The sequence below is a fragment of the Phoenix dactylifera genome, chromosome 16, assembly GCF_051530095.1.
Source record: "Phoenix dactylifera cultivar Ajwa chromosome 16, Ajwa_hap1_PhDact_Kaust_v1.1, whole genome shotgun sequence".
Lineage (NCBI taxonomy): Eukaryota > Viridiplantae > Streptophyta > Magnoliopsida > Arecales > Arecaceae > Phoenix > Phoenix dactylifera.
The window spans coordinates 21,998,306-22,023,873 of NC_143205.1; the positions used below are offsets into that span (position 1 = coordinate 21,998,306).

Genomic DNA, 25,568 nt, shown 5'->3' on the forward strand with positions numbered 1-25,568 from the left:
TTTATTTCGATATTTGATTTTTCGCACCCGTTCTCGGCCTTTATATTCTATACGGTATAAAGTCTCAAGAGGAATCCCCTCCCACTCTCTTTCTTTCTCTCCGATGGAGAAGCGGAGAAGGCCGGGGACGATCCTCGCTTCTCCGACGACGGAAGAAACCCTCGTCAGCGTCTCTGAGGTTTAAGCGGGGAATTTCAGCGATCTTTCATTCTACTGGTAAAACCCCTGGATTCTTGTTCTTCTTCGCCTCCTCCCGATCTTTACGAGCCGTGGACTTCTATTAGGATCTTGAATTCTGGTGCGTTTCTTCTCGCTTTTGCTTCATGATATTGTTTTTGGAGTTTCGGTCGATGTTCTTGTATTGATTGATATAGGAATTCGGTGATTCTTTGATTAGATTTGGGCGACTGGAATTGGAGTTCATGGGTCGGATCTTTCCACTGTTCTGGATGATTCTTGACGAGTTCTTTTAGATATTTTTTTTTTCCGCTTATGATGAATGGGAGATGTCCGTGTCTAGAATCCTTGTCGATGAATCTTGGTATAAAGTGTTGCTAGTGTTCTGCGAAGTGATCAGACCTCATGTGACGTGGCTCCGGATTTACTTTTGTCGTTCTTTATTTGATTATCGGATTTCCTTTCATGTTTTTAGAAAAAAATGTTCCTGAATTATTAATAAACTTTGGAGTGTGAACCCATTCCTGAGCTGCTGGGTTTACTGGCTTTGTTGCGGTTGTGTATGATGTTTATGTGGGGATCTTGCAGAGCTGATGTTTTTATCTGAGTAGATGAGATATATGAACTGAATTTAGTGAACTATTTCTTTCTGAAATCTTGGATTATTACAACTCTTTGGTCAATCATCAACTGATCTATATTGTCAGCTAGTGGAGAACCAAAAGCAGTCATATTTGCAGTAAAGATGGTCTGATTAGTAAGTAGTAGTAGCTTGGTGTTGCGGCACAATTTATTCATGTATTAAGTTAATTGCTTTGCTGAACTTCTTGGCTAGGGGAGATTCAAAAGCAGTTAGTGAATTTTTTTTATCTTTGCTTTCTGGATTGTTGCAATTCTTTAATTAGTTGTATCTTTTCAAAGGTCGAGTTCTTTATTGGATCACCAAGCGAACTATATTTGTAGGTTAGTGGAGAAGCAAAAGCAGTTTTTCTTCAAAGGGGTATAAAGAGATCCAAATATAACCTAATTTCTAAGTTATTCTGATGTGCTGTATACTTTAGGTGTGTTATCCTCATGGACGAATAATCAGGATTTAGGGTCATTCAACTCCTCTTCTGCGTATGTCATGATCGCCTCTATGGATCAACATTTTGCAGTCTTGCATAGGAATCAAAGAGTTGTAATCATAGTGTCAGAGCATCGGATATATACATGTAGCCATCATATGAATTAAATATGATGTTTACAGTGGGATGACTTTAGGTTGTTGATATGAGAAGGCTCATGTCAGAAATTATAGCTATGAATAATGAGAGATGTAAGTGGTAGAATTCAGATAATAAGGCGCACCAATTCATTTGATTATAATTCAAGTGGGATTCAGATGATGCATTACTTTAATTTATGTGATTTAGTCAGTATTTTACCTTTGTCATTTGATCTTGAGGTGCTTAAAGGCTTGGGAGATATAGAATGTAGGTGGTATTGAAGGTCTGAATGAATTTGTAAGAAATTCTTATCAATATTCTAGTCCAGCTAGATCACGCATCAGACGTCAAACTGAATGAAGTTTATTTGAACCGATACAAATTTCAGATGTGCCAAAGCATTGGTGATTGCTGTCGCTAGTCCTGGAGAGGTGGTGCTGAAGATTGTTTTTTTGCTTCGGCGAACTTATAATGTAACTGTTGGTGTGGCACAAAACCAACAATCCCAAAATTATTCATTCAGATGTTGTGCAGGAACCTTGATAACAAGAAGCTATGATTCTAATTACCAACATTGGTTTTACATCATGAGTCCTTTCTACAATAATCCTTTGGTTAAAGTTAGTCTTTCTATGATGGTCTACATGAAGATTTTTTTTTTGTGTACGCGTTCACTATGTAATTTAGACTCCTTGATTTAGTCTTAAGTACGTGCGCCCAACACTTGAAAATGGATATCGGTATGACACTTGATCACTACTCCTTCGGAAGGATTCCTTAAATTGGCAGGACCTGAAACCTCAACATACAAGTAGAGTGTAACCAAGCCAAACACAAGTGAACTGGGGTCATCTTGAGCTTGACTTTTAAATTTTCATGCGAGGATTGAGCTATGGTCGGGTTTGTCCTGAGCTTACAGATTTCAGCTGGAGCTCTCTCCATTGGCTCGTAATAGGGACAAAATGTATGTTGGATATGAGAGGCGGTGTAGCCTGAATTAACAACATAAATGGAGAAGCTATAGCTGTTATACTTGTAAGCTGGTCATGAGAATCTGCTTCTTTGATCTATACATGGTAATAGGTTGGTTTTGTGGCACAATTCAGTCCTAGGTTATTTTATGCACTGTAGTGCTTCTGATTTGCTATCCTTGCTGTCTACTAGCTGGAATTCTGGGTCATTGAACACCCGCTCCATATATGGTTATGTTTTGCCTGGATGCAAACTTTGCAGCTTTTACTTGGAGTAGAGCATCAGATATCTATGTATAGTCATTGTGCGAATTAAAGAGGATGTCTACAGTGAGCTGACTTTTAGTTGTTGAATACAAAAAAAGGTCCATGCTTATGTTTTGCATCTAATGATGCTGACTTTGCTGCCTTGTGGGTGTTTTTTCGAGATCAGAGCAGTCTTGTGTCATTGGAGGGAAGAGCATCTGTTGTCTACACGTACTTACAATAGGAATTAAAGTGGATATTTACAGTGGTCTGACTTTTGGTTGCGGAATATGAAATGGCACACTTGAGAGATTGTAGCTATGAATGGCAAGAGATGAAACAAATAGAATTCAGATAATTCAGTGGGTCACTTAATTGATTACAAATTCAAGGATTGGGGTATTGACTTGTTTTAAATTTATTTAATCTATTTGTTACTTTGCCTTTGTTATTTGAACTTGAGTTGCTTAGACTTGCCTTTGTTATTTGAACATTTTGCTTAGACTATGACTAGAAGTGGAATAAGAGGGAGTAAAAGTCATTTAACCTAATTAGTCCACTCTTTTTTAACCAAACATTCATGGGACTTGGGTTAAACCATTTTTTCTGAAGGTAAAACAAGTAATGAAAGATGGTACTTTTTGGCTTCCAACTCCTTTACCCCACTAATGTAGGAATAATTTACTCCACCATGTGGGTGGTGTAGTTTATTTTGGAGTAATAAAGTGTGGGACTAAGTTAAACCATGTGCTTCAAATTAACTTATTTCTGCTTCCAAATGCAGCTACCATTAAAGACTTGGGAGTTATGGAATGTAGATGGTGTTCAAGGTCTTAATTAATAATTTAAATTTTTTAGTCTAATTAGATCCTCTCTAAAGTTGAATTGTGCGAAGTATGTGAATCAGTAAAATTGAGGTAATTGTTGCCACTAGCCTACAAAGGTGGTGCTAGAGTGGAGTTGAAAACTTCCTTATGATGTTTTGAGTTATTGATTTTTTAGCAGATTGCTTGTTATTCTCTGATGAACTAATGTTGTGATTGTTGGTATTGAACAAAAGAAAAAAGAATTGTCGTTGTACCAAAAAAAAAAAAACAAAAGAAAAAAGAGCGGCTTGTTGTATGAGGTTTCCGGCACTTCAGGGTCTAGGAAGGGTCAAAGATATGCAGCCTTACCTCCCAATATGCAGAGTTGCTGTTTTCGTATTTTGAATTTGTGACCACTAGACAAGGTATACCATACCGTACTGAATCAGACAGTATGGAGCATTGTGTACTGTATCGGTATGGTACTGGTACGTAGTACGGACGGCGTATCGCCACTCAGTATGCCAAATCAGTCTTCGTACCGGGCATACCGAGACACTAACATGATGTCACTGATACGGTGCTTGGTATCGAGACGGCATACCTTGCCTCCAGATAATAGTGGAGCAACTTTACCGTTGCATGAAAGCTTACCCTCTGCATAAAATAAATGATTCAACAATTTATAAATGTTGTGAAGAAACTTTGGTTTCAAGGAGCTGTTTATCTAATTATTGGTATTAATTGTGTTGTCAATACCTCGAAAATTCATATATGTGTTGTGAACGAACCTTGGTAATTGTGTATCTTGTTACCAATATTAATTCTACATCTTGAGTTCTTTCAATGATAAAAAGATATAAATATGATCATGATGCTTGTATTAATGTTTAGTCTTTTTTTGATGCTCTATATGAAGATTTTTTGGTTTATCATCTATACAATCTTAGACTTGGTGATTTTTTATTGGTATGACAAATTAATACAGGTCCTTTGGAAAAAAAATTTATATATTTGATGGACTTGACACTTAGACATTTACAACCCCACCTTCCATTGTACCCAAGTTTATGTAATGCCTGGTCTAATTTGCATTACCTCATATCTGCTCTTTAAAACCCATATTTTAAGAATGCCCAAGCAATGGACTTTAGTTAGGTATACATGAATTGGAAATATGAGTTATCATGGACCTATCATGTTGTCTTCAACAGTTAACCTATTGAGTTTGTCAAGGTTTTGAGACTTCTTGAAAGTAACAACATTAGTCTTGTAACGCTTGACGCATATTTAATTATTTATTTATTGATTTACTTCAATGAGTCTATTAGCTAGTTGGCCACCGTATCGGTCTTCTACAATTTGGGCAAAAAATAACTAAGATTTTACTAGGATAATTCCCTTACTATAGGTAGGCCTCTACCATAACCTTACTAGGGTTTTCGCTACAATCAACAACCATACGCTACATTTAACAACCATATTTATTACTATATAGCTGTTTGTCAACTTTGCACGCATGCATATTAAGATTGACTACAATTTGTTTATCATCTTCATCTTGTTGGAACACAACTAGTACTAGAGGGCATATCCGCTAGTGACTGGTTTGGCACGGTACATGTCCGTATTTTGTTGTTTTAAGGTGTACCGACAAAGGAAGAGCTGGAGCGGGAGGGGAAGGGGGAGGGGGAGGGGGAGAAGGAGAGAGAGCAAAAGAGAGAGGGAAGGACGGAGGGAGAGGGAGGGGAGGGAGAAGCCTTGAGAGGGAAGGGGAGAGGAGGGTTTGAAAGCCCTCATCTTGTCCATAGGAGGTTGCCCCTATTTTCGAAACAAAACAGGAGCTGAGCCCTGATTTTTTTTTGAAAATTTCCAACTGAAGTCCATATTTTCCTATCTCTATCCTCTCTCTGTTTTGAACCGATGGACTGAATTGTGCCGGTAATCAATCTGTCTGGTTTAGTATACCCCGAGCCAACCGGTTTGGCATGGTTCAACAAACCTTGCCTTCTAGTGAATTGGACCTAGTAGATTGTTGACTTCGTGACTATGTTGCAGGCCACTTGGTCATCTAATTCAAACTTCTCTAACTTTGCATGATTAATTTGAGAGGGATAGAGACTTTGTTGTGCTGAAAATGAATTGCTTTATCCTATGTATTCTCTAAGTAGTGGTATGTTTGCTGTTGGGACTACTGCACTACTTTTATATTTTTTAAAAGGTCAGACTAGGGGTGCAATCGAGCCGAGCCAAGTAGCTAGAGGCTCGAGCTTAACTCGATTCAAAATACTTGAGCCCAAAACTCGACTCGAGATCGATCAATCCTTAATATCCAAGCTCTAACTCGATTCGATCGAAAAAAGCAATACTTGAGATCAACTCGACTCGAATATCAATTGAGCTATACTTGAGCCCATGCTCGAATTTGAGCATTGGTCATAACTAAAAAATATAATATTATATTTTATTTTAAAATACCAAATCAATAATATATTATAAATAAAATAAAATAATATATATATATATATATACACTCGACTGGCTCATGAGGTTTTAAATCGAGTATTCTGCTACTTGAGCTTGACTCGATCTTGATAATAGTCAAGTCAAGTCGACCTTGGACCCGAGTTGGGCTCGAGCGGCTCGCAAGTTGCTGGGCTCATTTGCACCCGTAGATCAAACTATTTAACCAACGATAGATGCATTACATGCTTCTTCTAGTGTTTTCTCTTTGAGTAGCATAAACCATAGAACAACCATTTGAAGATCAAAAATTAGTTCACTGGGGACTTGATATATACGAAAGAGCATTAAGGTTGGCTCTTGGTGTATGTTCACTGACTGGAAACTCTTTTTTTAAGATAGCTACTTAAGACAGTTTTAATCTCAATGTAATTTAGAATGCCTGCTAGATTGCTTCTTGTGTTGTTTCGAGATATGACTTGTTACGTACACAAAAGCCATGTATACATTTTGTACTCTTGCCATTTCTTCACGCTTCGTCTTCCCTCACCAGTTGGAGCAAGTCTATGGTTAGGGTTGCTAGAGTTCCTTTCAAAAATCTGCCAACAAAAATTGCTCTTGAACTCGCGATAAAGTTTTGAGCAGCAATTCCTGATAAAACTGTTAGGCTTACTTGATTTGTTGTTTGCTTATCATATCTATGAAGGGATTTTTCAAGAGCTTGATAATCTTATCAGGCTAAAATGAGATTGTTGAGCTGAAATTTCTTTTCAAGTCTGCTTTTTCCAGACATCTGGTTAATTATGTCTTCAAGAATCAAGTGTCATTTTGGATTGTAGACTGAACTATGTTGTAGGTTAGTGGACATGGAAGGGTGACTTATACTCTTAAGGTGGTAGCGAAAGAGCCTCTATCTGATTGATGCGCAGTAGTTGCTTGGTCTTGTATGATTAAGCTATAGTGCAAACAGATATTATAATATCACAGTCTAGCAGGGGTCATTGAGCTCCAAATCCATGGATGCTGATGTATTTCTGAGGAGGATGTTAACTTTGCAGCCTTGTGCAGTTGGAGGACTAAGACATCAGATATCTGTACACGTCATTATAGGAAGTATAGAGGATATTTCGAGTGTTCTGACTTTTGATTGTTGAATATCCAAAATCCTTTGTGAAAACTTATAGCCATTCATGTTTAGAGATTATAATTGGAACTTGGTATACGCATAATGAGGTGTACTACCGTGAATCAAAATCTTGTCGATACAATTTGATTATGGTCAAATTTCAGGAAGCCTTATTTGTCAAAGATTTATTGATTTTATACTAAATTGTTTTAGGAGTTAGGAGTTCTGTTATGCAGATGGCATCTAAGGATTGGATAAATTGTGTATAAATTTTAATCTGTCGTCTAAATTGTTTGGCCTGGTTAAATGTACTTTCCCTGGTTAGGTCGAGGGAAGATCATGTGAGCCATTGTGAAGTAAAGTATGTGATTGTGGTTGTTGATTATTTGGAGGATTGCTCATTAGGATCAAACGATTAGTGATGTGGTCATCGATATTGCATGAAAGCAACAACCTTTGACAATTCCTACGTGTAACATGAAGAACTCTTGGTGGTGCAGACCAACATTAGTTCTAGATCATGAGTTTTTTAATAATATTTTGATGATCGAAATGTATGAAAATGATTACAATCCTTTGATCATGATTAATATATGTATGATGGTCTATATGAAGATTTTTTTGGCAGTCATTGATCAAAGAATCATTGATCAAATGAGTTAAAAAGACCTTTTTATGAGTTGAGAATTTCATGTTAACCTCAGTTTCACTGGCCGACAACCTGATACAGGCTTTGGATCCAGCACTTGGTAGACATATGATTTAACATCAAGCTGTAATTACGTTAAAACATGCACCAGTTTTTTGAGATCCTCCTTTTTGTCATTTTAAATCTTTATGCACGTATTTCTTAGATTGGAATAATTCTGGTTTGTGATGGCTTTACTAGCTTGTTTGGATAACCATGTTTAAACATTTTTTTGACTTATTTCTTTCGCACATGTTTTCCCACTGAAAAATGTTTTATCCAAATATATATATATATATATATATATATATTATGCTTCCTTATATATCACATCACTATTTCTGGCTTGAGCCATGCTAAAAAAATATGAATCCAGAGGTGTGTTCTGCAGCTAATAGACTTGTTGTCTGTTATGTCAGACTACAGGAAACAATGCTCCAACAACCTATAATTACTGTTGGACTACAGTGTTGAACTCAACAAACAGAAAAATAGAAAATGGGTGGTTGCTGTTGCTGTTCATCCAGAAGAGCTGAAGCAGATACGGCACCAGTTTATTACTATGTGCGTAGTTCCTGCTTTTCTATTAGTTATTTTTTCTAAAATAATATATGTAAAATTTAACCTATCTTGTTTATAGTTTTGATCTGCTATTAGCAATTTAATTCAGTTTTTAGCTGAATAATGCTTTTATACCTAAAATATGAATTTATATGTCTTTTATTTGTTGAAAGGTGGATTTACTTGCTTGCTTTATGCTTTAAGTGAAAGGAACTATGGATTACACTTCCCCCTGCTGCTCTCATTTGCCAAACATGGAAGAAGCTTGATTATTATTTTTCTCATGATTTCCCTGAGTTTGTTAATATACTGCTTTTATACTGGGTCTAAGAGGGAAAGTGGAGACTTTAGGATAGCTGTACTAAATAAAAAGTAACTTCAGGATTTATAAAATAAAAATATTATAACTTAAGTAGAACTTCAGTTGCTTCTGATACAGATACAGTTTGGTTCGTCATGTTGCAAGTCAGAGTGTTAGGACATGGCAGGAATAAAGCTTGACATATAAAGCAGCACCTGAGATATATTTATTTAGAAGAAATGACTAAGCAATAAAAAAAGGGTGAAGGTGTAAGCAAGGTATCTAGACTGTCGAGGTGAAGTGCAAGGTTCATTGACATGCACGAAGAAGGTTTAAAAGTTTTGATAATGTTAATGTGAGATGAAGCAAGGTAATAGATGTCATGTTTTGTTTGGAATTTGAACTTCATGATGAAATTTGTTTTGGATCCCATATTCTCCATGCTAATGTGCATACATCTTAAAATGTAAACAATAATCTATCTTACCATTACTTGGTTTGGACTTTGAGCCTACAAGCATGCAAAAATATCAACTAAAGGCTTGTTTGGATGATTGGGCTAACAATCCTATAGGATTCGTGAGTTGGGCCAGTACAATTAGCAAGATCATAGGACCATAGGCCGAGTTAGGCCTATATTCATAAATACCCAGGAATAGGTTTGGAGTGGGCTGGCCCGAATCCCATAGGAAGAAAAAAAAGGCTAACCCAGGCTGTAGTTTTATGACCTTGTTGGTTGTACTGGCCCAACCCACAAATTCTATAGGATTTTCAACCCAATCATCCAAACAAGCCTTTAGTTTATATTTTTTGCATGCCGAGATGGAATTATTCCCTTCTATTTGGTTCTTGAACTAATCAAAGTGCTACTTGTACTTTCTTCGTAGAAGGCATAGCTTAGAGGCCTCTAGCATGAACCTCTTACTAATTATGCCCTTTTTCATGCTATAAAGCCTCATTAATTATCCACAAGATGCTAGGAACATTGAGACCCCAGGCTTGAATTGAGGCAATCGTCAAGTAACTCTTATGTAACTCCAATATTAAATGTGTGAAGTTGTCCATGACAAACATGAAGGTTGGACAGCTATTCATCTGTAACCTTATAGAAGGAAATTACATGAAGCTAATTGGTTTAATTTTGGCTAGTTGATTCATGTGGACATGGTGGCATTTGTTCATGTCCTTATCTTCTTTGCCTATTATTTCTGGTATTGAAATTGTTATGTGATTACTACTAGATAGAGGGTCTTTTTCTTGAATGTGAGAATTAATGTCGCTTTGCATCAGTTTGATTTTACCAATAGCTGTGATTGAGCATCATTTTAAGTCTCTTGATATGATAAAAACTCACTCAGTATAATTCACTCTTTACTACATATGCCTATGTCATTTTATTCTCTCTTTTTAAAGAGAAATAGTGGTAGTGCATCTACTGATACTGGCAGTGCATTTATAAATTTATACATAGAAAAAAAATTGATGGAAAAACTTCCTGCAAGCTTTTCATTGACTAATGTGATCACAGCTTCACATATCCAAGCACTAGATCTTATATTTTTAACACTGGATTTGTGCAAATCAAAAAAAAAAAAAAATACTTTGATTTATTGTGAACTTCATGTTTTTGACTTTGTCATTCATGGTCATGTTCTCCTAAATGGTGACTTCATATGTGGTCGTTCTGTACCCATCTGTTGCCTTCAGTCATTTTTGCTCATGTGCCTCTTCATACCCAACATTTTAATTTCTATTGCAGAATTAAATCATTAATGATATATGATAACCATGTAAAACTATAATGGCACATTCCCATTCCTTTGACCTTGGTTCAATATTAGACGCGGTATCCACTGACCGATGTACCTTTCCTCTTCTCTATAAGCACTCAGGTAGTGTAATTGATTTACTTGAGAATTACTAAACATTTTGAACTAATGCACATGTCCAACTTTTTACACATAAATTCTTATGGCCAAATTTAATTTATGATCACATGCTCTATTAGGCTGCATTTTGTTTATGGATAAGAAAATGTGCAATAGAAATAGTAACTGTTCCTACTTTTGCTTAGCCACGATTTTTGGAATAACTCTTTGTTGAGGGTGCCTCTGCCCATTAAGAAAAAAGCATATAAGCATAACTAAAGGCTTCGAGCCAGTAATAGCTTATGATAGCTTTTACTTCAAAGAGTTATGTCTGGCATAAGTAGGTTTGACATGAAAAGTATTCCTTGCTTATGTCCTTCAACAAGGTGTTTGAAGCCCATTTTCTATTTTATATTTCGAGATTCTGCTAATTAATCTTGAATTATCCATCCAACTACCTTTCCCTATAGCCCCTTGGTATGGTTGCTAAGTGCAATTTCAAAGTAATCAGAGAAATCTTTTGTTATTTTTTTGTTATTTTCTTTTCTTCATGGTATATTTTGAGTTTTCAAGATCTTTTCAGGGATGTCCAATCTACTGATGTTTGTAATGTCCATGCTTCTGTTGTTGGTAACCTGTTTAAAGCTGATGCATGATCTCTCGTGCCTTTGCTAAAGCATCTAAGGAGTCAAATATTTCATAGCATGAGCATCATCAGCTGTGCCTTTGCTAAAGCATCTAAGGAGTCAAATATTTCATAGCATGAGCATCATCAGCTGATCTTAAAGATATTTGTATCTGTAGTCTGCTAGATTTATAAAAAGATATACACATTTAATACAATATTATTTTTTATAGAAATTGGTTCATTGATGGTGTATATTGAGATTTTACATGCATTCGCTCCTAATGGATTTTACATATTGTCAAACGAGTGTTGTGGTGTTTTCCTTTATGTAGTTTACAATATTTTACGTGATGGCTGTTTTCTATAATTTTGATTAGTTTGGAGGAATTTGGAGGTGAAGCATCTCTATACCCGACTAATTTGCACCAGCTTCAATTGCATTGGAGATTTTTGCTAGCTAACACATCTTGCTATACTAAAATATACTAAAGCTCTTTTATTATTATTATTTTTTCATCAATAGATCCAAATGTCAGGATAATTCATTTTGAGATTCGAGTTTTTCATCTAAATACATATTGTCAAAACTTGGTCCTTTATGCAGTGCCCGCAAGATTTAGAAGAGCATGAACCATTGTCTGCCACCCATGGTACATCTTCTGTAGTATCTAGTGGATTAATTGTTGATACAAATTTGGAGACATCTACTCCAGGCACTTACCAAGCACCTCCTGCACCATTGCCTTATGATGTGGGCTTAACAAGTTCACAAACTACTCCTGGAAACTTGGAATATCGTGGAATCAAGACTGATCATGTGCAACCAGCAGATTCCCAGCCAATAGGAGAAACTGATGGAAGGTTAGAAGGATCAGATACATGTCAGACTTTGGAAAAGTCTGGCTGCAAGAGTAAAACTGATTTTGAACATGAGCCCCCTGAAACAGAAGATGAACCTTCCAAGGTGGATGCACCTATTGTTTCAGTTATTGATGATGAAGATGTTTGCCCCACTTGTCTTGAAGGTAATGTTTTGTGCCAGATTGCAATGACGAAATATACTTTGCACTTAATGAACTATCTGATGTGGGAGGATGAGGATAGGTTTTTCAATTTTGGTAACTTGTTCTGGATGTCACTTGTGTTGATAACATTGATTAAAATGAAAGAAACATGATAATCTATATGGCTAGTTGCTTCTAGAAACCTGTAACGTTTAAGCTGCATTTTCTTTTTGACTTTAAAAGTCATGAAGGAAAGAATGTGTTTCCTAAACATTGAGGATAATATTTTAAACTCCTATGGCTTCTTTGTACTGGGCACATCCTGCTTTAACTAACTATGAAGCATTACCGAACTTATGATTTATGAAGCAGATAATGTATTCCTTTTCCAAAAAGTAAACAATAAGGACTAGTTGATTGATTTGGTTGATCAAATAGCTATCTTTTTCTTTAGTCAACTATCAGTCAAGTATAGTATTATGGGCTATGTGCTTCTCTATTCTGTTTTAGTAGTTTGTGAGAAACAGCTGTAGTTGTTAGCAACTATAATATATCACCACCAAGAAAGTTGTTTAACCTTGTAGTTGTATAGATACTGCAAGTTTCCTCTTGTTATTGGCACTCATTTTGCTTTGAATCAAGCTAGTATTCATATTGTTGCCACGTGAAATTTTCCTCCTATTTCAAAAATCATATGCTTTTCACTTCTGAAAATTGATCATATTTAAGATGATACCGAAATTGATATATATTCCTAAGCAAGTGAACAATCAGCGGCAGGTTAGTTTATTCAAGTTCAAGACCTGCATGCGAGCAAGTTCTTGTTTGTGGACTCTCATGAAGTGTCTACACGTCATGATTGATGGCATTTATCAGGAGTCTATTTTCTTGATGGTGGATCAATCACAAATGCTTGAACGACCTTGATTTTTGTAATGCACTAATAGCTAAAGAATCTGATGAATTTTCATTGCCTTTTTCTTTTGCAGAATATGATGCTGAGAACCCTCGCATTTTAACGAAATGCGAACATCACTTTCACCTCTCTTGCATTCTTGAGTGGATGGAGAGAAGCGATACTTGCCCCATTTGTGACCAGGTTTGCCTAGCAGAGAATTTCAGTTGTTTTTAAATAATTATATAATGCCTCTTTATTTGGCAATTTTGTTTCAGTACGTTGTTGCCAAGCCAAGTTCTTGTGCTTCTGCAGAATATTAATTGCTGGAAAACCATAGATGTTGATCAATATCTGTGTATATGTATAAATGATTTTCATGAGGTTTGTTGAAAATATAGTCTTTACCTGCCTCATAATCTATATATATCTTAGCAATCTGTAACATATTTTAAAAAAGTGAAAAGCCAGGGGTTAATGTACCAGTCGAAAATTGGGAAGAATAATGTACTAATGATGCATGTGAACTATATATAACCTCCCCACCAAAAATAATAAATAAATAAATAAATAAATAAAATAAAGGGGGTCTAAATAGGCAAAAAAGAAAAAAAGGATTAAGAGAGGATGTGCCTTCTCATGGTCTGTCTTTTGAACAGTGTTTTGTTATCCTAAGAATACTGAATATATATATGATTTCTTATTGCAGATCATGATGATCGATCACATGTCTAGTCAGTAGCACTGGATGTCTACAAGGCTACGATAGCGAGGTTTTATTTTTCAGCCCTGTTGGAGTGGATGCCAGCCTGAATAGAGAAGTACGATGTACTCATCTTTTCAGTAGTAATTGGTGGAAGCAATGCCTCTACAGTAGTATGTTCATAAGACGAATCTTTCTAGTCTCAGATGTCTATATTGTGGGTCAAATTCTTTTGGATTGCCTAAAAAGGAAAGGAAGAGGCTAAAGTGATATGTGATTGAAATGTTTGCTTTCTTTTGCATCATTCATGTAAAGCGTCGATTTTTTTTTTTTGTTGGTGCTGAAATAGCTGGCAGATGAAATTTAGAGTGATGCGGTCTTGTGCTAGGACCAGGCGTGGGGCAAGCAATTCTTTTGCTATATTTTTGGAAGCTACGTTTTTTCATCCTGAAATCTCTCCCGGTGTGTTGGTTGTCTTTTGTATAGTTTTAAGCCTATGTAGATACTGGGACTCCTGGCCATATGTCGTCTGCCTTGAATATTTGAATTGTATACGGATTTTTTCCCTCTTTCTATGATGTTTCTCATCCATGGATGTAAGGTGCATACTGGTCCATAAAACATCTCTTGTTTTTGTTTCATATAGCTGAAGAAATATGATCTTCTTTATATACATATACATATATATATATATATATATATATATATATATATAGAGAGAGAGAGAGAGAGAGAGAGAGAGAGAGAGAGAGAGAGAGAGAGAGAGAGAGAGGAGCATTGTTCTCATTTTCAATCATGGTGTCTTAACATAATTGGCCTCCTTTAATCGCTCCCCAACCACGCCTTGTGGGACAAAAAAGCAGGATTGGCTTTGAGCGTTGTAATGGTATCATGAATTTAGCAAATGTTTTGCGTTCTTTGGAAAAAAGGGGTGGGGGTGGGGGTACGTGAGATGTTTTTTTTTTCATCTTTTTGCGCCCCGGTTTTTTTTATTACTATTTTTTCAGGGGGTGCGGGAGCGATATTTTGGCAGCAATCTGCTTTCCTGCTTCTCTCTTGGAGGACATGTTCAACCTGTTCTTGTTTCCAGTATATAATGTCTTATGTCTTTATTTACTGAGACTGGTATTTTCATTAGGTCTCCTTGGTCGCCTATTTTTCTCACTAGCGGATGGAGGACCCGTTGCCTTTTCTTTTTATAGAAAAAAGAATTTTGTGCCTCGAGCTGGGCTGCGAGGTGGCTTGGGTAGGTATTCGCTATAGTCGACGGATACTGGTCACTGTAAAGGTTGGATTCAAGAAGCCCGAGTGGCTTAGGTGGGGATCACCTTTTGCTTTGGGATATTTGGTCTATGGACGGGGATGGTATAGTTTTTCAGGCTAAGCACGTCTTTAGGGAGGCCAACAGTGCTGCGAACTAGGTAGCCTTATGCGGCCAATCACTCTGGTGGCACCTTATAGACTCATGAAAAGAATTTGCCTAGGGCATTATGTGATATTTTATTTTTTGATTTTATTGAGTGTGCTCATGTAGTTTGACTCGTCCGCCTTAGGAGGATGAAGAAAAAAAAAGAGAGGAGAAGAAGAAGAAGAAGAAGAGGGAGACAGAGAGAGAATTTTATTTTTCCCGTTCCTGAAGGATCCACTGCTTGTTAGGCGCCTTTTTGTCACCACTGGTCCTGATTGGCCCATAGAAACTGGCCCATAGAAACTGTAACAGGAACGCCGTCAGTTTGACTCCATTGATTTTTACCATTTTCTTTCTCTAGTGCGGATATATTGCTGATGTCCTCATACTCCAGCAAGATGCACAGCATTTGATACCTGATGGGAGGCAAAATGGATCGTCCTACCTCAGCATGGGACCATTCAATTTTAGCCAAACAGACCTCAGCACCGAGCAGGCCAGACCTCGGCTCCACCAAGAGCCAAATAGGCCTCGACCTCGCTAAGAGCGAGGCAGACCTTTGCTCCGCTAAGAATCGATTCGACTTCAACGCCCTACTGAGCAGACCTCAGAGTTGAGAAGGCTAGGCTGATCTCAGAGCCCACCGAGCTGACCTCACCAAATATATGTCCGGCCCCCAAATCGGCCCGACCTCAGCGTCCACTGAGCTGACCATGCCAAGTATATGCTGCAGCCTCCAAGCGAGCCTGACCTCGCCTGCGGCCGCATCCACGTACGCACCTATGTGCGCGCTCACACCCGCACATGCGGTCGTACATTACAACCTCACCACACCATGCTTTGTTTGTTGGCATGCCATGACACGTTAACTAAGGATGACGCCATGCTGCCCTAGCTATGTTTACTGTCAAGGGCCATACCCTGCCACATCTGCCAACGCCATGCCGTTCATAAGAACGGCCTACACTGTGTGCCTCAAGCATGCCCTGGCTGCACGCCACCTGGCTAAAGCCATCTCCTCTCATATGAGGACGGGCCATACTTTCGCCACCTGGACACCTCTGCAAGGACTATAAACAGCCCACATTAGGTAACGCCTAAGGACTTTTGGACCTACTCAAGATCCACTCTAACTTACATATCAGAGGGTCCTTATCGGAATCTTCAGTGAGGCTTTGTGTAGGGTCCCTGAAGTGCAGGAGGCGCCACCTTTTCTTTGTTCCGACTCCTCCGGCGTGGTCACCATTAGGTCAGATTTCAACTACAACAATATCTTATTAGATTTTTGACGATGAGGTGATATCAGAGTTTGGCCTTGCTAATGGTCGGAGGAATGACCTAGTTTTTGAATATTTTGTTTTGATGTTTAATCTTTGGTTCTATGGAGCTCGAGGACAATTTCATTCCCCGAAAAGGAAAATGTGCAATAGAGTTTTGTGGACAGCAATGCTTAAATACATCAAGCGTCAGTCAGAAAACATTTCCATCTTACCATTATGCCTTGAGCAGCCAATTGCGCAGCAAATGTAGGAAATTGAGGCTGCCAAATAAGAATGCATGTTTCTGATCTTTTTCAACAATAGAACCTGACACCCAAAGACGGATCTGCCGCAAGGCGGAGACTTGGAAAGGCAAGAGTGCGCCCATGCCATATAAAGTCGTTATCAAAATTAGCTATAAAGTGGTGATGACTTTGTCGACTCACAAAAATGGCTCACAGAATACCAACGGACCATGAGACGTCACCATTGCCTTCTATTTTTTTTCTTTTTTTGGTGCAACAGCATCTCACCATATGCAGTCGTGGGTACGCCTAGAATAGTTACAGTCATAATACTCTCTAGTACCAGCGGCACATACTCCAGAGCCTCCTATGTGATGGCTCTAGAGTGAAGTACTGCAAAGAAAGCGATCCAGTCTGTCTTCTAGCTTTTTCAAAATAGTGGATGCTTGCTACTGGAGGAAGACAAGAGTTAGTATCTTTCACGCAAGAGAAGCCTCGCCATCTACTGTTGGGTTGCGCATAATGCTTGGAGATCTATTGGAGACGGATAAACCAAAAAGTTCAAAATACTTTAAAATTTGTGTAGGATAGGATTCAATAATCAGTGCCGTGAAAAAAATTAATTATTTTTTCATGCAAAAGATACTAACCTGAATCCATTTGCAAGTGGACCAGCTCGTACTTATATAGGTTCGATTTGGATGGTGTCCTAAGTTGGGTCAAATGTCATTAACTATTAATTTTTGGCTTGAATTAGGTGGAGAAACTTATAATATTGCATCTCGTACGGCGTGGTTAGAGGCTTTTGCACTAACCTGTACAGGGTTAATTAATAATAATATTTGGCTGCAACACAACTTGCCACGGGCGGCTTTGAATAGGTGATACATGAAAATTAGGACCGCAGCATACATGATTATAAAGTATCAAAGTGCAGCTTTCTATTTGCAGCTTTGAATATCTTATGAGCGAACAAACAATCCTGCAACATATATGATTATCAAGTATCAAAGGATGGTTCGGTGCGTGACACCTATATCATTATTGATTTGAGAAGTCAAAAGATGATTCAATGCATGAAATCTCTATCATTATGAATTTATGGAGGTATCAAGATTGTTCCCATATTTTGAACTCGTAATCTTTAAGTCATTACAGAGTTTGCTGTTCCGTAATTTCTATATCATAACAGAGCATTTTTACTGTTACTTCAAGCTTCACCTATCGATAATATCATATTTATACAAAAGTTATATTTTATAATTTATATATTTATTATATAAAACTTAATTATATAATTTTTTTATATTTTTAAAAAATAACTTTCAACTAATTTTTAAAGGATAAGCTTAGTTGCAAAGGTGGTCAGCCGTTAGAGCCCGTTTGGAATTTCCGGTATAAATAAGGGGGAGAGAGGAGGTAGAAAGAGAGGGGAGAGGCTGATGGTTCATGAGGAAACGAAAAACTAAAAAAAGAAAAGAAAAAAAATAAACTTAATCAAGCTTATCTTTTGCTCTTGCGGCATTGGAACGGGGAAAGCGTCATGTTGGTATAAATGGGCTGCCGAATTAACGAGCCAAAGAGCACTGGAGAAAATCCAATACTCGAAAATGAAGAGTTTTTTGTACCAAAAAATGAAGAGTTTGTCCAGTTTTCTCTCCGCCCCTTCCTTTGTCCGCTCGTGAAGTAGCGGAGCCGACCGCTAGTCTCGCTGCCCCTTCTGTCAGATATGCTGAAAATTCCGTGAAAATGGCGAGAAAAGCCTACCATCTCCTCTTCTTCTTAGCTCTTCTCGGTGCTCCCATGGCGTCCGAGCTCAATGCCACTATCGCCACCGTGCTGATCGTCGGCAACTCCACCCTTCGGAGCCCCAACCGGACCTTCGAGCTCGGCTTCTTCTGCCCCAACGGCGGCGTCGCCTGTTTCCTCGCCATCTGGTACGCCTCCCTCCCCATTCGCACCGTCGTCTGGGTCGCCAACCGCGCCGCCCCCGTCCCCCGCCGCATCGACTCGCCCTCCGCCCTCCTCACCAACCCCGACGGCCGCCTCGCCGTCGCCGACTCCTCCGGCTCCCTTCTCTGGATCTCCGACAACCTCCGCCCCGCCTCCGCCGTCCGCCTCCTCGACTCCGGCAACTTCCTCCTCCTCTCCCCCGGCGGCGCCCCCGTCTGGCAGAGCTTCGACCACCCCGCCGACACTTGGCTCCCGGACATGGCCGTCACTCCTAGCCGCCCTCTGGTCTCGTGGCGGAGCCCCTCCGACCCCTCCCCGGGCCTCTACTCCCTCCGCCTCCGAGGCGGCGAGTTCGAGCTCGCGTTCGACGGCTCCGCCCGCTACTGGTCGACCGGGAATTGGACGGGGAAACTGTTCGCCGGCGTGCCGGAGATGACGGTGCGTTACATCTACCGCTTTTCGTTCTTGGACCCGTTCGGCCCGAAAGCGTCCTTCTCCTACTCGGTGGTCCCGGCTCCGACGGAGGGCGCGGGGCCTGTCTTGACGAGGTTCGTCGTCGATTCCTCCGGGCAGCTCATGCAGTACACTTGGTCGCCGCAGGCGGCGAGCTGGGACATGTTCTGGTCCCGGCCGGACAGCGTCTGCCGGGTTTACGGCCGCTGCGGGAGGCTCGGTCTCTGCGTCGGTAGCCTCCATCCCTGCGACTGCCCCTCCGGGCTCCACCCCGCCGATTCTGCAGCCTGGAGCTCCGGCGACTTCTCTGGCGGGTGCTCCAGCGATGACGACTCCCCCTGCTCCGCCGACGGATTCCAGGAGATCGGCGCAGTCGATCTCGACGGCCTCGTCGCGGTCGAAATTTCCGGCGTAAGCCGGAGCTCCTGCGAGGACTTCTGCCGGAGAAATTGCTCCTGCTTCGGTCTAAACTACAATTCCGAAACCAGCGCTTGCCGGAATTTGTACGGCAACGCCTATAATCTCCGGAACAGCACGGATTCTCCGATTTTCTTCCTTAGGGTTTCGGCCTCGAGCTGTAGCTTTTCGAAGAAATCCAAAGCGACATGGAAGAAAACGACTTTAATCGCCATAAGCTGTGGTGGCTTCTCAGCGATTTTGGGATCGATTGCTTTACTAGTGGTCTTGAGAAGGAAGTGGAGAAGAGAAGAAGGGAAAGGAGGAGAGGAAGACGAAGGAGCTTTCTCGAACCTAAAGGTGTTCACCTACAAGGAGCTCTTGGCCGCGACGCGGGGCTTCTCGGAGAAGCTAGGTCACGGGAGCTTCGGCGCGGTCTTCCGCGGCGAGCTCCCGGTCTCCACCTCGGTGGCCGTGAAGCGGCTGGAGCGCCCCGTTGGCGGCGGGGGCGATCGGGAGTTCCGGGCGGAGGTCCGCACCATAGGGAGCGTCCACCACGTGAACCTGGTCCGCCTCCGGGGCTTCTGCTCCGACGATCCCCACCGCATCCTCGTCTACGACTACATGCCCCTCGGCCCTCTTAGCGCCTACCTCTGCCGCGACTGCCGGCCGCCGCTAAGTTGGGCGGCGAGGTTCCGGATCGCCGTCGGCACGGCGAGGGGTATCGCCTACCTCCACGAGGAGTGCCGGGACCGCATCATCCATTGTGACATCAAGCCAGAAAACATCTTGCTTGACGGCGACTTCACCCCGAAGGTGTCGGATTTCGGGCTGGCGAAGCTTGTCGGCCGGGATCGGAGCCGGGTGATGACGGCGATGAGGGGGACGCGGGGATATGTCGCGCCGGAATGGATCTCTGGAACGGCGATCACCGCCAAGGCAGACGTGTACAGCTACGGTATGACGCTGCTGGAGATCCTGGGCGGGCGGCGCAACGTGGAAGCGTCAACGCCGCCGGAGGCGGAGGACGGGTGGTTCTTGCCGCCCTGGGCGGCAAGGAGGATCGTAGAGGGGGAGGTGGCGGCGGTGGTGGACCCAGGGCTGGACGGAGAGTACGACCGGGGGGAGGCGGAGCGGGCGGCGCGGGTGGCTGTGTGGTGCATCCAGGACGAGGAGGCGGCGCGGCCGGCCATGGGGACGGTGGTGAAGATGCTGGAGGGCACCGTGGAAGTGACCGTACCGCTGCTGCCGCGGCTTCTGGAGGCGCTAGTGGCAGGGGACTCGTTCCCGCCGGCGGGCGGGGTCTCATCGTCGTGGAGCGGCAGCGGTTCGGATGGAACGACCTCGGCCGGTCCGGCCGAGTCGGACCGGATTGCAGAAGCCGGATCGGGTAAGTCCGAGTCGCAGGACTTGACGAGTTAGAGGAGCAAGGGACCTCAGGGTTGGTGGGCCTGGGAAAATGTTCGTGGGCCCAAAGGGTAGTGTGGTACGGCCACTTAGGTGAGTCAAACTTCCATCACCTAGTGGGCCGAAAAGGTCTTTTGCAAAACAAAAAGACCATATTTTTATTTTTGATATTATCGGTCGAAGTTTTTTCCTGCTTGCTCCTCATCACGTCATGTGGAACGAAAGAAAACAAAAGAGAAAAATATATGCTATATGTATAATAAAATATAGAAAAAAGATAATTTAAGAGATGAGAAAGGAGAGAGAGGTACCTTCGATTCATCGCCCTCGCCGACTATTTCGTCGCCACCCATCGTCCTATTATGACGCTACACGAAATGGTCTACAATATGCAATTTTCACTAATAAGTATCATAAAGCAACAAAAAAAATGTCATGAAATATTTTTTTGAGTAGCTTCGATTGGCAATGAAATACTATTTCATTACTAATTTTTGTCATTAAAGATGTTTTGGCAATGCAATTCTATTGTTGTGAATACTATGAATTTTAGTAATGAGATATTTTTATCATGAATTAGTTATAAAAAATATATTTTTAAATATCAGCAATTTTTGTGAGGATTAATACTGTCATTAATATTTTTAATATTTGGCGATAAAATTATAGTTCATTGCTAACGAATCTATTTTTGGCGATATTTATAACCTTGTTATTTACTGATGATGTTTATAGTTTTGTCACATAATGAACTAAAATTTGTCATATAATGATTAAATAGTATTTCGTTATGCATTCTTCATTGTATAAAGTTGCTAATTTTTTTTAATTATCTATTTAAGTTTTAGTAATGAAAATATTTTGTTGTTAAATATATCTTTATTAGCAATATATATAGCTCTGTCGTAGAATACTAGTTATTTAATGAGAGGATTTGTCACCTATAAAAAAAGACTAATTTAATATAAGAATTGGATTACTGGTCCAACTGTATTTATGCTAAAAATATATTTAATTAAAATTATGCAAATAAAATATATAATATAAAGTATTAAAAGTTTTCTACATTAAATATCATTACTTTTAAATTACAGCATAAATAAAAAGAATTATGAATTATTTTATTTTAAAGAACCTTAGAAAGATATACATGATTATGGAAATAGATTGAAACTATTGATACTTTCAAACATTTTAAATAAAAAATTCAATATATATATATATATATATATATATATATATATATATATATATATATATATATATATATATATTGTGATGGAATGGGCTTTTATTTATATATGTATATATGTGGCTGTGATACATAGAGATTTACAAATTGGTCTAGGTTGACTAGGTTTTTTCGACTCTTTGGACCTTAGGGAAGATGTGGGCCATGTGGCCATATCTCCTTAGACCCTATGGGGGCGTTTGGTAACCTCAATAGGATCATCACGGTGATCTAAGATCTCCGGTGATCCGAATGCTGGAGTGATTTGATCCCCGGTGATCTAAAATCAATATGTTTGGTAAGCCATGGTCCAGTGATTAAAAATTTTCGGATATCCATGAGTAACTTGTTTGGTATGGTACGGAGATCCAAGATCACTGACTACATAATACCACAAATATCCTTGATATATCTTAGATGGATTTTTTATGTATTTTTAATTCTCATGAATTAAAAATATAAGTCAATATACTAATTCCTATAATAGCTCCATAATTTTGTCACATATTCTACTTTTAGTAGCCCTTATCATATATTTATTAATTATATAAAATATATTATAATAAAATATTAATATATTTATCAATATATTAATTATTAATATATTCTATAAAAATATATTTATTACTCCTATAAATTATTAATCTTATAAAAATATGTTATTTTTCATTATAGAATTAATATTTTATTTATACTTATAAAAGATTTTTTAATACTAATAATTATTTTGATTAGAAAAATAAGGTAATTAGGAGTAATATAGTAATATATTAAATATTTTCATTATATAAATATAAAATATAATAATATATTTCTACTAGAATTTAAAATTATTTTCAATAATAATAGGATAATAATATGATTAGTAATATATTATAATATAATATATATCATTAATATAATATATAATATCAACATTATATATATATATATATATATATATATATATATATATATATATATATAACATTGACACAATATATTGATGGTATATCGATATATCAATTTTTTTGTTAACTTGAGAGGTATTTTTGTCTTTAACTTTCAACCTAGGATCACTGCCCTCGAGTGATCTTGAATTTCCGATCTCAAGGATGGGTATCCCATCACCGAGTTGGGGGATGATTTAAGGAGTGGAGGTGATTTAAGATCATCGCCATATAGGATCACCGTGGTGCAACCAAATGCGGTGATTTCATCACTTCCACCCACATCACCCTTGATCCTAGGACGATCATCCCATACTAAACGCCCCCTAAGGAATATGTGGCCATGTGTGCTGGAGACTTTTCAAAATATCATAAAAAATAAAGTCATAATATTCATTTTTTTTCAAAATGAAGATAATTAAATTTTTATAAAAATAATTAATTATTAAAATATAGAATATCATAATATATTTGAAATAAGTATATTTTATCATGTGAATAAGTTTTAAATAAGTATAATAAACTATAATTTTATATAAGAAGCTAATATTATTATGGTGCTCAAGTTGTAGGCAACTATCTTGATAAATTTCATTCCCGATGGCAAGGGTATTTTTATCATTAAAAAAATTACTTTCATAGCAAAAATAGTATATGTGACTCTTCGAACCGGCTTTTCTATATTTAGATAACACCATTTACTCACTTTAGTGATGAATTATTTGTCATGAACTATATATGCATTAGTGACAACATTTATTTTGTCATAAAATATTAAATATTTTTTAACAATATTTTTTTTGTTACAAAATATTCAATATTTCTTAACAATTTATTATTTTCATCGATGAGGCATTGACTACAATTTTTTTTTTTTTTGTTGCCAAATACTTTTCGTTTACTCACTTTATGCATCATACATGGCCTTGTAATGGATTGGAGTCCAACACAACCAAGGGGTAACGCTATTTTGTAGCACCAGGTGCCAAGCATGGTAGCATGGGTTTCCATGTTTGGTATAAGAAGGCACAGTATGCATGTCATTTATCATGTTCTCTTTAGGCATTTTGTACCAAGTAGCATCTTTTGGCTGCATTAGGTGGGACTGCCCCATAGCACTAGTCTTTTACTGCTTGGCGTGGAAGGTCTTATGCTAGATGTATTCGATGTGTCCTAATGAGTCATAATTTTATTGATACTGCCTGGTGAATAATGCTTAAAGATATGAGCATCAAACCATGTTCACATTCACATTTGCAAGAATCATAGGATCATTTTTTACCCAACAATTCCCTCTTAAAGTAATGGGAGAGGGCAGAATCTAGAATAAATATTTCATGTTCGGTTTAGGCTAAGAGAGGATCTATATTAAAGTTATTTTGTTTGGCTGTGAATATTAGGAGAATGGAGTTGATACAATAACCCTAACAAATAATGACGTCAATTCTGGTAATTCGTGGACATGTAGGGGCTCATTGTTCACATTGATTTCTAAGCATAGTTATAATACTCTTTGACCTAAGACTTTTCAATTATTCTCGAATTATACAAAAAATTTATGATTTATTCACAAATTATTTGTAACTAATTTGAAAATTTTTTTGTGTCACAAATTAATGATAACATAATTTTTAGAATCAGTCTTAGGTTCAAAATTTTTTAGAAAACCCAGATCTGAGCCAGGCCCAGGCCCAATTCGGACCTGATTGGGTCGATCCGAATTTGTGGAGTGGACTGCGGTTCATTGAATGACAAATGGCTTTCTTAGTGATAATTTTAGAATTCTAATCATTTTAGCATGTTTTGAATCGCATCCAATTATTATATTTTCAGAAGATTTTAAGAAGCTTGAAAACACCAAGATTCAACAGTTGTGAGCCCAAATATTTAAAGAAGGATGATGAAGGATTTGAGACTTATTTAGGCCTAAATTTGGGCTCTATTTTTGATTTTGTTCTGTTTCGAGCTTAGACCGGCTCAAGGCTGGGTTAATGTATATCCATGACCGGTCCGAAAAATAAATGAGCTCCACATTTAAGTCTAAATTTGGCTTGAAATCTTTTGGACGTACCTCATAGTCTGACTCGAAGCCGGTCCAACCTGATAAGCCTAGAGCTATCTCAAGCTCATTTCCAGTCTCACCATCAGTGGTGGGAATACCGCAATCCAGCTTGTAGGACTTGAATATATTCATTAGCTTCCTTTTGAACTATAAATATATATGGTTAGTTGGCCAAAAAAATATATTCATTGGCTTCCTTTTAAACACCATTTGATTCTTTAATAAATGCAAGGCTATAGTTTGCAACCAGAAAAAACTCATCATACTTCCTGATTGTAACTTGTGAAAAATTCTACCTGGAGAAGTTTGAAACTCAAAACTACTTTTTTATGCAAGCTAACACACCAAAAATGGAAGTCTTTTTTCTTAATGTAAAATAGATAACTTTCTAGAAGGCTAAAATGGAATCTTAGGTACTCGCCAGGAAACTTCCTGGTCTCCATATTAAAAATTCGGATTGAGGGTAGTCTCGTCATTTCATAAATCAGCACTCTCCCGAGGAGAATTCGAAATTTCGCACCGGCTATGACCGGTTGCGGAGCCGTACGTTAAAAAAGAAGACAGGTCGTTTATCTCGGCA

The 25,568-nt window shown here is 38.7% G+C and overlaps 2 protein-coding genes across 3 annotated transcripts; both read left to right on the forward strand.

Moving 5' to 3' along the window:
* On the forward strand, window positions 1–14,286 carry LOC103705477 (putative E3 ubiquitin-protein ligase RHB1A). 2 transcript variants are annotated; one of them, XM_008789197.6, is made up of 5 exons: window positions 1–298; window positions 8,105–8,249; window positions 11,648–12,068; window positions 13,037–13,146; window positions 13,652–14,286. In XM_008789197.6, exons 2-5 carry the CDS (start codon window positions 8,184–8,186, stop codon window positions 13,682–13,684), a joined length of 630 nt encoding a protein of 209 aa, XP_008787419.1. In that variant the 5' UTR covers window positions 1–298; window positions 8,105–8,183; the 3' UTR covers window positions 13,685–14,286. The 2 variants fall into 2 exon arrangements, with proteins under 2 accessions (XP_008787419.1, XP_017697864.1); XM_017842375.5 differs by having other exon boundaries at window positions 77–216.
* A 3,656-nt stretch (window positions 14,287–17,942) lies between these two features.
* On the forward strand, window positions 17,943–20,957 carry RLK4 (receptor-like protein kinase 4). The gene has a single exon (XM_008789196.6). The coding sequence runs from the start codon at window positions 18,307–18,309 to the stop codon at window positions 20,779–20,781; it is 2,475 nt and encodes an 824-aa protein (XP_008787418.4). The 5' UTR covers window positions 17,943–18,306; the 3' UTR covers window positions 20,782–20,957.
* The last annotated feature ends 4,611 nt before the right edge of the window (window positions 20,958–25,568 follow it).

Excerpts from the sequence above, each read along its gene's own strand:
- LOC103705477 (XM_008789197.6), top strand. The coding sequence starts at position 8,184 with ATGGGTGGTTGCTGTTGCTGTTCATCCAGAAGAGCTGAAGCAGATACG. Across the intron at positions 12,069-13,036 it reads TTGCCCCACTTGTCTTGAAG|AATATGATGCTGAGAACCCT; the intron begins GTAATGTTTTGT and ends TTTCTTTTGCAG. Across the intron at positions 13,147-13,651 it reads CTTGCCCCATTTGTGACCAG|ATCATGATGATCGATCACAT; the intron begins GTTTGCCTAGCA and ends TTCTTATTGCAG.
- RLK4 (XM_008789196.6), top strand. The coding sequence starts at position 18,307 with ATGGCGAGAAAAGCCTACCATCTCCTCTTCTTCTTAGCTCTTCTCGGT.